This window comes from Urocitellus parryii, chromosome 4, assembly GCF_045843805.1.
Source record: "Urocitellus parryii isolate mUroPar1 chromosome 4, mUroPar1.hap1, whole genome shotgun sequence".
Lineage (NCBI taxonomy): Eukaryota > Metazoa > Chordata > Mammalia > Rodentia > Sciuridae > Urocitellus > Urocitellus parryii.
Genome location: NC_135534.1, coordinates 41,532,165 through 41,548,176, shown reverse-complemented (window position 1 = coordinate 41,548,176; position 16,012 = coordinate 41,532,165). Strand labels below are relative to the sequence as shown.

The window sequence follows — 16,012 nt, the reverse complement described above, 5'->3', positions numbered from 1 at the left end:
TAGTAATATACATTTAAGTTTCCTCTGTGTCTTTTTATGGCTTGATAGTTTATTTCTTTTTATTACTGAATATTTTCTTATCTTGCCATGCCACTTTATTTACCCATTCACCTGCTGATGTCCTTCTTGGTTACCTTCAAGTGTTAGTAATTATGAATAAATGTGCTATAAACACTCTGGGCAAGTTTTTCAGTAAATGTAAAATTTCAACTAATTTACATAGTAACTTTTATTGTCTAACCCCCTCTTTTATACCTGAAGTTTGAGAACTAGACTTGGTTTTCATTTGGTCTTCATAAGCAGAGTCTTCGTAAGTGACCAGCACACCTGTCTACCTCCCACTTCTAACATAATTTTATAACATGCCAGAAATTCTTTCAAATAATTCAAAATGCTTTACTTATTTGCTAACTCTGTTATTTAAGTGAGGATCCTCATAATTTGGGGGGGGGGAGAAAGGTACACCAAAATTCTGTAAGAAGCCATTTATCATATTTCTTTTTTTATGATATGAGTACTGTTATAATATCACAGCATGAAAATTATATTAATATTTTGATATAAGACTTGATATCTATAATGTGGAATTTATCCTGGAAAGGGAAAAAGGAGGAGGTCCACTTGGAATTCAAGCTTAGTACATCCAGTTACTGCTGTACTAAACCATAGCTCACTGCTTGAGGCATAAGGTCTTATTGTAGAGTCCTGAGAAGGCTATGATACTAGGAAGATTTCATTTTTACTTACCTTAAAAAATGTATATAATTTTGATTTTAGAGAATGTATTTTCATCTTCTCTAAAGACTCTTGGTATTTATAGTTAGACACCTTGGTACTGTGAATGTTCGAATGAAATAATTTTACTGAATGAGATTATTTTTCAATAAAATATATAGTGAAACTCAAGGCAGCATGGGATACAAATGGAAACATTATTTCCATGATGGAAAGTGTGACTTTATTGCCTGCATATTTGAACAGTACATTCTATATGCCCTTTGGAAAGGAAAGATATTAGTTCTTGGCAAGTACCTGGCCTTCCACTGTTTTATATCTGAAATGTCCACTTGATGTGATCAAGGGGAGTGTGTGTCTTAAATTTTCGTGAAGAATGAATTATTTAAAGTACCAGTATTAAATTTTCCATTCACAATATAGAGGAATTAAAGATGCCATTTTCTTGGTCTTTTTTCTCCCCCAAAGCTTGAATAGATGACAGACATAATTCTTTGTCTTAAGGTTACTTGGCCAAATATTTGTGAAATAAATCAAATGTTAAAGTATATTAAATTTAAGGCTCCAGTGAGCTATCTCGGAGTAGATAAAAGTGTATGGATATAAAGATGGAATGCTTTGATTTGAACTCTGTGTAAGCCCAGTTTGTTTAGATGAAAAATGAACATAGTTGTATTTACTTAACTTGTGATATTGTGTTTTGTGAATTCAAGAGGATAAACTATCTGAACTAGGTTTGCGTGTTCCCAGAGAATGGTAGGCCCTTATAGCACTGGTTTCCTTCTTCCTGAACCTACCATAAGTTTCACACAGCAAATCAAGTCTCTCAAGTGCATAAATCAGCTGTTTGTCAAAGAGGTACCATAATGTTAAATAAGATCCTAGTTCTCCAGATGTAGATTATTATATGAGTGAAAAAATAAATTAGTCACTACTGTCTTTTTGAAGCTAATTACAACTATGACACCATAACTAGGACATAACAATTCTGCACACTACACCAATAAGCAGAGTCTTCATAAGTGACCAGCACACTTGTCTACCTCAGTTATTACACACAGAGGAACTAGTCAAGTGGTCAAAGAGTAGACTATAAAACTCCAAGTAATGATTTTATTTTCCACATTATGAATGTGCTATCTAGTATGAGGGCTGGAAACCACATATGACTATTGAAATTTAATTAGATTAAAATAAAGCAAAATTAATAGTTAATTCACTAGCCACACTCACTATAGTTCAAATGCTCAATAGAATTTAATGCATTAGTTATCACAGAAAACTATTCAGTACTAGAAAACTGTTCCAGAAGCTCAGTTTAAATTTAGGATGGATGTGTGAAGAAATCCATTGTTTGCCAGTCTTTTTCTGAATTCTTGCAACCATAATGAACAATTAAAATGTTTACAAGAAAATATGAGAAAAGGAATCATAGGTAACTTGATTTGTTTTTACTTGCACTGGTAACAATGTTAATGGATAGTAGTTACTGAAGACTTATTGTCACAGAATTAAATTATAAAAGAGAAGACTGAGACACAGACTTCAAATAACTTGCATGAGATATCACAGCACAGAGATGATATAGCTAAGTATTAACTCAAGTAATTGGACTCCAAAGCCCTAGCAAGATATTTTCCTGAGACGCAGTGGATTAAATTCCATTGCTATAGGAATTCTTCGGAGAATATTTAAGACATATCAGGTGTTCTACACATGCAGACTCTCTTTGAAAGCTACAGGTTTGGTAGGGTTTTGTTGTTTTCTTTTGTTTTTGCATCTAAGATATTCTTGTCCATAACCTTCATTTCCTCAGCTATTTGAGTATATGTTTCTAAAATTCCTAAAGGCAGTTTTGTATTCTAAATCTGCTCTTCCCAAGATTTTCTTTGGAAGATGAAAAGTTGATTTCATTCCATAGATCTTTTTGCCTTAATTTAATCTTTATTAGGAAAGCAAAGATTACAGGGTTGGATGTTTTTCCAAGACTGTCATGGGAACTAAGAGAAATTTACAAGTTAAAAAATCATAGAACAGAAAGTCTCCAAAACATAACAAATATCTTTGTGTAAGTCATCTAAAAATATTTTTTAGTTTCAAATGTTTTGAATGCTACTAGTATTGAATCATTTGTTCTTTAATTCAAGGGAAATCAAGAATTTTTCTCCAAAACTTTGGAAAGACTCTTGTCTCATGGGCTTTTGGTTGCTATACAACCAGGAAGACTATCAGGTCCTGCCTGACCTGGTGGTGCAAGCCTGTAATCCCAGGGGCTCAGGAAGGTGAGGCAGGACGATTGCAAGTTCAAAGTTAGCCTCAGCAACTTGGGCACTAAGCAATTTAATGGGACCCTGTCTCTAGATAAAATGTATATAAGAAAAAAAAAAAAGAAAGAAAAAGAGGGCTCGGGTGTGGATCCCTAGTGAAGTGCCCCTGGGTTCATTCCCCAGTACCAAAAAGAAAAAAAAAAAAAAAAAAAAGAACATCGGGTCTTATAAGCTGTTCACTGGTGCTCTCTGACTGTGAGCAATCCTTATTCCAACTTCAGTGTAATGCACTCTATAGATTCTATGTGTGAAGGTTCACCAGTCATTTTGACTAGTGAAGGTGACTTAAAAATTCTTCCAGAAAGTTGTTTCAACTAGATGAAGATTGGAACATTCTATTCCTAGTTTAATATTTTCTAATATTTCATTGATACAGAAGCAGTAAAGTATTCCATGAATCACCTGAATGCCATGCAATTAGATCAATACTGACTTCCTCTGCATTGGAAATTCCTGAGTTATGAAATACTGATATAGCCAGCTTTAATTTTATTGGTCCTAATAAAATAAATGGTCTTTAAATATGATTGCATTGGATTTTAAGTAAATATTTAGATTCTGGAATATGATATGTAGATGGTTTTGTAAAGACTTCAAACTTGTAGGGGGAAAATGCTTTCATTTTTTTTCCCTTGGTGCTTGTCCTTGACACTTCTTAAAGAGTAGGTTAAACAATTTTTGAGAACATGTTCCCTGTGAGTATTCTCTAAAATTAGTCCCTTGGTAAATTAAGTGTCAGATCAATCTCTTGCTTCCTCAGAGCAATATGAATATAGCATTCCTTTTTTCCACATGCATCTAATTCCCTTTAGTAGACCTTACTTATGTCAAGTATTAATTCTTAGAACATAGCTCTTGTATGTAAACACATTCACTGATTTGAAATGGTTTCAAAATCTTGCCCCCCACCCCCATGCTAGGGATATAGGAAGTTGATGTTAAAATAGCTCAGTGTTTGGATTTATTTATGTTATTTTAAAATTCATCTTTATTGCTTTATTCACATTATGAGACAGCTTTATAGGCAATTCTTGGACATATTTTGGGGAAAATCCTTTTATTGAAATAATGTTTTGGTGGACATAATTCATCCATCTTGGTTTTATTGTTTGTTTGAAAATATTGATAAAATATAAGACAATCAAAATCCTACTACTTTTTTTAGGATTATATAAAATAAGAAGTGATTCTCTATGTATCAATCAATCCTTTCCTCAAAGGTAATTAACATCAATTTGATTCCTATTTGGTTTGATAGTAATGTTTATAGTCTATAATAACTATATATGTATGCATATATGTGTATATCTCTATGTGTTTATAAGTATAAAGTACAACATATTTATAAGGATTTGGACTTTGTACATGGTCATTTATTTGTGTATACATGTACACATATCTGTTTGCAAATTTGATACTGCTTTAAGAGTATACTTGAATATGTTTGTGGTTCAGTAAAGGTACAGTTATTTGTCTTTTCCTTTTAAATGATTACATAGAGTTCCATTGTACTTGTATATATTATCTACCATCCCTCTCTTGACATATTCTATTTTTTTCTAGTCAATCAGTATTGTAAGAACTATACTTGTACATGTGTTTTAAGAACTAATGCCATTATATCTGTATAACAGAAGTAAATTGCTAGATTTAAAGAGATGTCTTTCACTTTCAAATTAAAATACTAATTGATTTTCAAAATACTTTGGAAGAGACATGATGTGTTCTTTATGGTTAATTTCGCAACTTGTATAACAAGCATTTCTTTGAAAACCTGGACCACATCTGTTAAGGAGATTATTCTATAGGCAACACCATCTATAGTTTGTATAACTATTGTGCCTAAAGTGTATATCTGTATAAATGTTTGCATATCCCTGTCAAAACTTTGATTTTATCTAACAAAATCAAATTTATTCTGCAAAAAAAGAGATGGATCTTTGAGGTTAAACAGCTACAGCCTTTGAGAAATATGGTAATGGAATATTTTTGTTCTGTTGTTTCAAAATTGTTGAGCATGAAGAACTCTGGTAACAATTGGATGTAAAGAGGATTTCACCAATCTACTTAGGCCACTATTAAAATTTTTATAGCCATTCTTGTTTATGAATTTAATAATCTTGAGTTGTTTATTACATTTACATGTCCCCAGTAAATAAGGGACACAATAAGTGTATGAATTATTTAAAGTATGAATTATTCCTTCACCCTTTATCATTTTGCTCTTTGAGGTAAGGCTCTGTGTAGCTCAGTTTATCCAAACACTTGACTCAATCTTATGCATCACATAGAATCACTTTTTATGGCTTCATGCAGTGCCCTGGAAACTGGTTGTATCCTGTTAAAGAAAACATAACTACGACTCTTAGCACAGTGCCAAGGGTGATTGCCTGGTGAAAATCTTATAAGAGACTGTTAATAAGAATATTCGTCCAGGATCACATCCATGATTAAGAGTGTTCTTATCTCAAGAATGAAACAATACGAAATATAAATTGTATTCTTCAATGTCAAAAAGCATAGTTCAAATGAGAATTATCTTTATTTTATAGAGTGAAGCTATATTCTATAGATTAAAAGTCAATAATTTGGAAGAAATACTGTACAATGTTATTTTTTAAAAGATTTTAGTATATGCCTCTCTTAGTACCAGTATGAACACTTCTAGATGTTTTCTTTTAATATTTTTAGTTGTAGATGGACACAATACCTTTATTTTGTTTATTTAGTCTTTTCATGTGGTGCTGGCAATCGAATTCAGTGCTTCATTCATGCTAGGCAAGCACTTGACCAGTGAGCCACAACCCCAGCCCTCTCTAGATAAATTTGATACTGTCTTATGACTTTATAATTCGTGGGAAATTTTTATGATATATTTGTATGTATACACATAAGAATACATACAGGTGTATATATAAATTTACATGCATACATGATTTTCATTTACAACCTTTGTGTTGTTTCACAAGTGATGAAAACATTTATAAATACTTTGTGAAAAATACTGACAGAATACTTTTATGAAAAAGAAAGCAAAACAAACAAGCAAAGAACAAGAAGAAATAGGGAAGCAATCTGAGCCGAGAAATAGACTTACACACATTTCCCACAAAGTACTAAAAAGGCAAGGGTTTGTGCTTGCAGGAGTAGAGTTTTCATGTGTCTTAATGCCAGGTAAGTGTCATGAGTATTACATTTCCTTTTTTGTAATTCTCCATAAACCCATTTTTTGATGTGAGGTCATGCCAAAGCATTTTCTTGAAAATGTAAACATGTTTTTAATTTGTTATAGTGATGACTTTGCCAGATATTCCACCAGAGTGAAATTTCTTTATTTTTTCAGAGTCTGCCATTGAAGAAGATTCCATGCAAAGCCAGTGCACCGTCAGGCTCCTTTTTTGCCCGAGATAATACAGCAAATTTCTTATCCTGGTGCCGAGATTTAGGTGTGGATGAAACATGTCTATTTGAATCTGAAGGTCTGGGTATGTATTGCCTTCATAAATTTAGTTGATACCATATTTAAATTGTTTTTGTCTTAGTAGATATTAATCCTTTTTTGCTGTATTATGGAATTACACATATTTTTATCTTTAAAAATATGAGTTTGCTGTAAACTTGTAGATCTCTTGTGAACTTGTCCCACTATATTTGTGGAAAAATATATATGTCTTCTTACTATTGCTTACGTTATGGATAAAAGAATAGAAACAGATGTGGCATAATCCTTTCCAATCTAAAAATGTGAGCAATTAATGCAAACTTGGTCAGTGTTTGAAAGCACAGGACTACATTTTACTATGAGGCTCTAGTTGGGTCAGAGGGGTAGGTATGTATTATCCAGCCATGAAAACGTTTTCCTTTATCCTTGATGAAATATGAAAACTTTGTGTCTGCCATCAGCTCTATTTTTGTGGGAATTGAAGTTTGTTAGTTTATACATTTGTCTGTTTATTTTTCTAGAGAGATAGAAATCAAGTATGAAAGGAGGATATTAAAATAATAAAAATAATGAAAGGAGGATATGAAGATAATCAAACATAATGAAATAAAAGGCACTTACTAGATTGTTGGTTTTTTCCTTAATGAATTTTGGCAAGTCTATTTCCAGATCAAAGAGTGAGCTTTTGCATTTTTGTTGAAGAAAGCCCATGATTGGACTATTTAGTGTTTCAACGTACCCAATACCCTGGAATTGAATATTCCAACCTCCTGTATGGGCTGCATGATAACTCTAATATGGAGAATATCAGAATTAAAATACCTCTTTAGTGAAGTGGAACTAAGTAAAGAAAGACAACATTTGGTTAAAGGAAAAAGAAAACTCTGGTTCTTTTGCCTGAAGTTTTACAAAAACATAATTTACAAAATCTTATAATACCAAATATTAGCATTGAATTAAGCTGAGATTGGGAGAACATTTTAGACCTGAAAGAAATATGAAACAAAATAATTGCACAGTAGTGTGCCATACACAATAGTGTGCAGCTTGAATGCTTATTAAATAATTGGACTTTGAGTGTTACTATTTCAACATGTAAAATAAAAGAAATTGAAATATATGACACATATTTGTGTATCACATAATGTATATATGTATATCACATGTGTGATATACATGTATGTGATATACATATGCATGTATACACACACACATATAAACACACACATATACATATGCATCTCCAAGTCTCAGTAACAAAGAATATACTCAATATGTTCTACACTGAGTGTGTGGACAATTAATGTCATGGTATGAAATTCTGGAGTGCTCCAATTTGACAAAGAATTGCCATACGAGGAAAAATTCCTTTATTTTAATATTAATTAGTTTGTTTATTTTACAAGTTTTTTTATTAAAGAAGCATTTTTCCATTTATTATTATAAATCAAGTGAGTTACAGAGAGCTATAAATGTAAACATGACCTTGTCTCATAATCCATGAGTTATGATGTTACTTGAATTAATATAAATTTTCAGACAGAACAATCAGTCTAATCCTAAATTTTCTCTTAGTCCAAGGTTCTAGTGTTTATTTATTTGCATTTTTTAATTTGATAATCTTTTTTTTTTCTTTTTTTGGTACTGGCTTTGAACTCAGGGACTCTCAACCACTGAGCCACTATAAAATATAAAATAGAGCCACCTAGCTCTATTTTGAGCTAGGTGGTTCTATTTGTATTTTATTTAGAGACATGGTCTCACTGAGTTGCTTATGCCTTGCCATTACTGAGGCTGGCTTTGAAGTTGTGATCCTCCTGTCCCAGTATCTTGCACTGCTGGTGACTTTTTAAAGTCCAATTTAATACTCTATTCTGTTGCTACAAAGCCTAAAGCAAATTCTAGGATCACCTTGGTAGGTAAATTTATACTTTGTAACATGTATAGTTATATCAAGAAGAATTTTGACACTGCTTTACTTATTTACTATGTTTGACAAACAAACTAATATTATATAAAGAAAAAAAAAAAAAATATATATATATATATATATATATATAATCTATATAAACTCTTGAGTATTTGTCCACTAAAGTATTCAGTTTTGATTCTCTTCTATAACTTAGCTTATAACTTAAAATTAAAATGTATTTAAATATCCCAGAAGGCTATTAAAACCAAAATTTCAATGCTTTTAAAATTGAAAATCATTTTTAATCTTTTCAGTTCCAAACTAAATCAAGGAATAAGGCTGCAGTTTGCTACTAAATTAAAAGATAAATTTGAAATTTCTCCTTCTCAGATAAGGACATGAGGTGATGTATAATAGGCCCTGGGATACAGAAGGAGGGGGCCGATATTATAGCATTGACTTTAGGATTAGTCAGAGAAAGGAAACAGCTGTGCCCATAGATGTGAATGATAATCAAGAGGAAGGACAATGAGAAATTCCATTTTCCCAAGTGGAATCCTTTCTCCTTGGATTTTTCTTATTATTCACTGTGGGTGAGGAAGTGATTGAGCGGTGGCTGCTGGCCTTGAACTCTGTAGTTGCAGAATTGACTTTCCTACACAATAACACTGTGTACTCTGCTTGATGTCTTTTCACACTTCACTTTTGAAAGGGAATTTAGGGCAAGTTTTTTTTTTTTTTTCTTCTTACCTTAAGATTTCATTTCAATGACTCACCAGATGAAGAACATTCTTTGTGTCCTAATGTTTAAAACCGCAAATCAAATGAAAAGATGCCCCTGATGAAGGGGGGAAATGTGTTTGAATGAATGATAAAGTAGATCTCTGTACTGAGTAGGTGTGAAAAGGCTTCTGTTTTCTGCTGTTCAAAGTCTTTGCCTGCATAAAACATCCTTATCGTGGTGGCAACTGATATGCTACCCTTTGCAGCAGTGCTTTTCTGTACAATTATTTGGGAGAAGATTGTAATTCACAACTCGACCTTTTCTCTTCCCACACAGCTAATAACATGAAGGCTCCGTGGGTGGGGGAAATGGTGTTAGGGAACAACAGGAGTGTCTGCAGCCACTGATGGCACATACATCTCTTGCTTCTTGTAGATATGATTGTTGGCAGATATCTTCCTGTGCCACATACAGTCACGTACAGTATAAACACTGCAATTTATCATCTATAACTCTTTTCCATGACAGTTTTGAACGATAATTTTTCCTCTGAAACGTCCGTTCTTAAGTTGTAAGTTAACTATACCCTGAATAGTGTTTTAGAAATGAGCCAATAAGAATATGGACAGGGGTCAGGCTTGCAGAAATCCACCTAAGGTGTGAAAATGTTGGACATCTTAGTGATAAGGTAAATGGAATTATAAACTATGAAAAATTAGCAAAATTAAGAAAATTAGGTATTTGGTGTTGGTGAGTGTGTAGGAAAACAGGATCTTCTATGAACTGATGAAAAAATTGGGAATTGGTAGTCCTTCTCTTAGGGGAGTTTAATGTTACACATCAAAGACCTCAGACATGTTTATAAACTTTTAAAGTGTTCTATTTCTAAAACCTTATCTGAAGAAAAGAGGAGATAGATACCAAAATGTCCACTGAAACAACTTAAAAATAAACAGTTCTGATAGTTGACATTAGTTTAAACAAATTATAGTCATCAATAGATTCTAATAAAAATAATATTCATGAAACCACTTAAGAATATGAGGAAAAATATATACTAAGAACATGATAGTATATATTTATATATAATATATACTAATAAAATTCATACTCATAATTCAAAAGAGAAAAAATAATAGAGTTAGAAATTTTATTTTCTTCACTTTTCTATTAACAAACTTCAGATAGTAAAGAGTTATGACATGTAATATAAAATATGAATGATTAATTCTATTTATGCTAAATACAATTGGACCAACCTGCATAGGGAATTGTTTATTGACACATAATTTTATACACCAGCATATTATAAAGGCTTTTTCATATTGTTGAGGTTAAACTGCATTTCCTGTGATTATGAAATTGTTTCATAATCAGCAATTCTAAGAGAGAACATAGATTTCTGTTCACACTGTGGAGCATATTCTAACCTATGATCCACAAGTAATGCTCACCCTGACCCCTACTGTTCAAACATTGTTGACATACAAATTAATGCCTGGAAATTTTGTTTTCATGTATCTGATATATTAAGATTGATAATTAACTTTATTAAAAGCCTTTAAGGTGTTTAGGATTTTGTGCTTTAAGTTAAAATGATGACTATGCATATTTTCTTGAATTTTAAAAGTTTATAGTTTCTTAATCAAATACAAAATAGACTCTCAATTAATTACTTTAAAAGAAATGAATTTTTAATTGTGGAGTAAAACCAAAGGTGTTTAGATGTGTAAGCGTTTCTGTTCTTAGTTTCAAAGAGATGTGGAAGTTATGTGACTGTATTAACCAATAATATTCCTGACACTATATAATAATTTTTAAAATGTTAATTTAAATATTATACTGTCAGAATTATGCTGAATGTTTTCATGTGGCTCATTTTTACATCTTAAGATAAGAAATCTATGACTTATTTTCAGCTTAAAAACAGTATATGTCATAACACTGATGCTTTTATGAGACTTGTTTCTAAGATTTTTAAAAATATAAACCAATTTTCAGTTAGTAATGCTTTTATTTATGAGATTTATATCTAACACATTGGTATACCAGTTTAGAAATTTTCAATTTAACCTTTTTTTCCACAGATTTGTTTATTTTTCTTTATTTTGGTGATTGGGGAGATGGAAAGAAGGGGGATGGGCAATGCTTTAAGTTTCACACTGTTTTGCTTGCAATAATTGTGTCAATATCATTGTGTTATTGGATAATTATAGGATTTGGAGGCCTGTGACTATTCTTCATCTATTTCTCTGAGAAAGAATCTACTCAACAAGAAAAGGGTTTGCTATGTGCTGTGTAGCATGCGAATGTGTGTGATTTGTTTTGACTATGACTTTTAAGTTTTGTTTCCTGTGTTTGTGTTTGTTATAAATATTGTCTTCTTTTGATGCATCACTCTGATAGCACAGTTTTACAAAATCGTTTGTTCTACCAAACATCATCAGTATTTTACTACTTGCAGTATTGCTTTGATGATTCTGAGCAAAAGTGAAATGGCTTGCGTGTGAATTTTTGAACATTAACCTTTTCCATCTTGTACGCTAAAGTCACTGGTTGCATCAGAAAAAGAATCCTTGCCTGTTTTCTGGTGTGTGATAAGTCACCCCTTGTTCTTGTTGTCTATATTGAGGACCGTAACAGTATTTATGTGAAGGATAACAGGTTTGTTAGTAAACATAGGATAACAATTTTGTGCCACCATTCAGCTCTAGGTTAACTCAATATTTTCCCCAGGCTCATTTTCCTTTAGAACTCCCCTTTCTTAAAAATATATATATTTTTGTTTCAAAAAGTATTTATTTTATTAGCATTAATTCACTTTTTACTTTTGAACTCAGAGAATTCCTTTCAAATCTAGTCATTCCCCTATTCTAGGAAAAAAAAAATGTAAGAGAGAACAATATTGAGTCTGATTGAGAGAAAGCTGAATGTCTCCCTAGAATAATGGTTTCATCAAGGACTTGACAAGTTCAGGTTGAATTAGGAAAGTGGGCATCTTTCTCTCTTTTCCAGGATTGAATTTTCACTGCCATAATGTATGATGGATATAGCTCTATTCTCAGTAAAGGGCAGCTAAGCAATGCCAATAGGTTACCATATGCACTCTCCCCCAAATCTTCATTTTACAAATAAGAAACTGAGTCTTTAAGAATTAAATCACTTGCCCAATATATCAAGATCTTAAGTGGTTCAGGTAATATTAAAATTGAACTCCATAGCTAGGAATAGTGTTGCACATCTAAAATCCTAGTGGTTTGGGAGGCTGAAGAAGGAGGATCGTGAGTTCAAAGCCAGCCTCAGCAAAAGCAAGGTGCTAAGAACTCAGTGAGACCCTGTCTCTAAATAATATACAAAATAGGGCTGGGAATGTGGCTCAGTAGTTGAGTGTCCCTGAGTTCAATCCTTGGTACAAAAACAAACCAAAACAAAAATTGAGCTCCATCAACACAAAAGATCATGTCCTTATGTTACAGAAATTTATATTTTGGGCTAATTTTAAATGTTTGTAGGATTAAGTTAAAGGCAAAAATGAAACATAAATAATAAATCAACTTAGGAAAAACTCTTGCCTCACATTGCTGTTCTGAGTGATAGTGACGTAGTCTATGAATTGAACAGGAATGCTGAGTCCTGGAGAAGAACAGGGCACCCCCATTTCAGGTCATTTCTCAGTGTAGAGGCAAAAGCACTTAACTGCATACACTCTATTCTGGAGTTTCCTTCACTGATGTGATTATGAGTGGATACTCTTTATGTGACTTCTATTTTGGATGCCATATTATATTTTAAATCATTCTACTATTAATTTTGAAAAATTTTACTCATTCAGTATTGATGAGATTTTGAATTTTTTTCTTGTTTGCTTTTTCCTTCTTAGCTTCAGATCAGGTTTTTTTTTTTTGTTGGTTTGCTTTTTGTTTTTCTATTTTCTTATTATTCTGGAGATCAAATACTTTCAGGTCAGTGTTACAGACTGTTAATTTCTATCCGTAATTGCCTCCTACATTGAAACTCAGTTTTCTGTGTAGATCTTCCTCAGAATGATGAGACTTAGGGAGCAGTTGTTTTTTCTTGTAGATCCTGGCAGGAGAGAAATGCCCATAATATCCACTAAAGGCTAATCTAGTTTATGAATTTGATTTCCCTCCATTCATCTTCATCATCATAGTCATAAGTGTTAGCCTTCACATTTATAGAACATTTTTCATGTATCACAGAACATATTTTTTAAGCAAAATACATATAAGAATTATGTTATGCTTATTGTTATCATATCTATTCACACAGTGCCTATCAAACTTTAATGTATATACTCATCACCTGGAAAACTTTTAAGAGTGCAGACCCTGACAAAGGCTGAAATTGGACCTGGTAATTGTATTTCTATGAAATTCCCACGTGAAGCTAATTTTGCTTATCTGTAGACCCCCTCTTCTCTACTAGGGATGTAATGCTTACTAAGTGTTTATCACGCTCCAAGTGCTCTCAACACATAATTAATTTGGAAGGAAAGCAGGTAAAAGGTGTGACACCTGTTTGGGATTTGAGAAAATTAGGAACACTGAATATAAACTGATTCCTCTGACTTTTAGACTCCTATATTGTCTATTCTACCACTTTGAATTTTTAAAAACCTCTGCTCTACAAAGGCAGAAAGCCATTAGTTTATGATATTCTTCATAATTCAACTCCATCAAGGTGAAAAAAATATATATATATATAGTTTTCTTCCTAAATAAAAAGCCAGAAAACAGTTCTTTTCAATATTACCATAAATATTGCAGCCTCTACTTACATAGAAACCAAATGGACAACAGATTTTTCATGCTTCCATTTCTTTGCCCATCTGTTAAAACTTAATATATTTAGCTACACTATACATTCATGGTCTAATGCATTTTATCCTTGCAGATTCTGTGACATTGAAACTCTACCCCCTTGCTTTAGTGGAAAGCCTCATTTTCTATTCCTGGAGCAAGCAGCATTCCATCTGACATTTGATGCCCATGAGATTTTTATAGAATCTAGGTTATAAGATTGAGTCTCTGGACACATATTTTTGAACAGGGATCTGTATTACTTTTCTCAGAGGTGTTCTACCTTATACTTTGGTTTGATTTTGGTTTTGATTATTTCTTAAAAGCATCTAGTGAATAAAACCTTTTGCATAATAATCACTGTTGACTACTGAGATTTTTATTTGTTAAAAATAATTTACTCAGAGGAACAGACAAGAATATGAAGGTTCTCTCCTACCCTTAATTCACAGCAGTATTATAATGATGTAGTGGGAAAAAATGGTTCCTACCATAAATTTCATGAGAAGTAAAAATTTTTGCTTAAAAACGAAATGAATAAATATGTATAAATTAATGGTACAGATGACTTAATGCAAGGGTTTTAGCTCAAATTCAACTCACCAAGAGTTGCTTTTCTGATCATCCTAACACAAAGATGTGCATTCAATTACTTGTTTTTACAAATTATACAATAGTCAGTTTGATGAATTTATTGATTGTAGACTCAACTGAATTATTCTCAAAGAAAAACTAATGGTAGGATGTTTGGTGTCTTGAAAATAAAATGTGTCCAACTGTAATTGTTACTTAAACTTTATATTTAACATATACTTATAATAGCTAAAGAATATTTACTTTGTTTCTGTCTATACATACTGTCCAAAATTATGTGTTTAACATAAAACTTGATTGAAATTAGTGCTATCTCTGATGTAGTATAAAATATTTAAAAATACACATTATCATAGAGTGATCCTACTCTAAATTACTGTATCCCCATAGTAATTGTTTCTTTCATTTCAGAATTTGTTCTTCTACCATGTAGGGTCTGACACTTTATATGTGCACAAATAAAACATACATAGGAAAAAACAGTAATGTTCAGTGGCTGAAGCAAATGAGAATGATCTTTAAGCAAATCATAAAAAACAATAAAATAAAAAAGAATAATGAAGGGAGCTAATATTGGGCAAGCATTTCCTAACAAGTACTGTGCCAAGCATATATTAATATTGTTTTGTTTAATCATCACAAAAATATTGTGAGGTAGGCTGTATCTTATTTCCTTAGAAAAGTGAGATTTTATGGAATGACTTCCCAAAATAACACAAGTAGTAAATATTAGAGCTCACACTTTGATATTTGTGGCTCGAATCCACAAATACTATATTATTTTTACAAGTATATTATACATATACAAAATAGTAGGATTAGGTGTAATATAGTTGTAGATACACATAATATAATTTTGTCAATTTCATTGCCCCTTACTTCCTCATTACATTCTTTCCATCCATTAAATTCAGTTTAGAACTTGCTTTTGTACAAAAATAAGACTCAACTCTTAAGCACACTATACATACCCATACTACTTAAAATTTTTTGAATTTTAATTTTACAATAATGTTATATGAGTGCTTATTTCTATTATTCAATACTTATTTTTATAAATTCTTGCCATTTCTAGGTAAAATTAATCTTATTTCAGTTTGTGCATTGTCTCAACCATTATCACTACCATGTAATTATCATTGTCATTGATATTATGAGATATAATAGTAACTAAGGAATTACTGAGATCTGGTCATTGTGCCAAATCGTGCACCTCTAGATTATCGCAATCATTCCTTACTGGTCATAAATCATTGATTTTTGGGGGGAGGCCACATTAAGCCAGGCATGGTATGTCCAATGTTTGAAAAGTCATTAACCTGTGAAACAATATTATAGGTATATTTTGAAGCAATTTTATTACTTTATTAAAGGCAGTATTTCCAAGAAAACTTGAAAGTGAAACAAGTTTTTGTCAGCATTTTCCTTAAATATTACACTGGGAAAGATGTTCATGTC

At 31.9% G+C, this 16,012-nt stretch overlaps 1 protein-coding gene across 2 annotated transcripts in view; it reads left to right on the top strand.

Annotated features, from left to right (window-relative positions):
- The window catches only part of Gas2 (growth arrest specific 2), a 125,210-nt gene that overhangs the window by 41,923 nt on the left and 67,275 nt on the right, over positions 1–16,012 (top strand). For both annotated transcript variants that reach the window (XM_026384115.2, XM_077798162.1), the window contains exon 4: positions 6,406–6,547. In XM_026384115.2, coding sequence (XP_026239900.1) covers positions 6,406–6,547 — 142 coding nt within the window. The remainder of the gene's footprint in view (positions 1–6,405; positions 6,548–16,012) is intronic.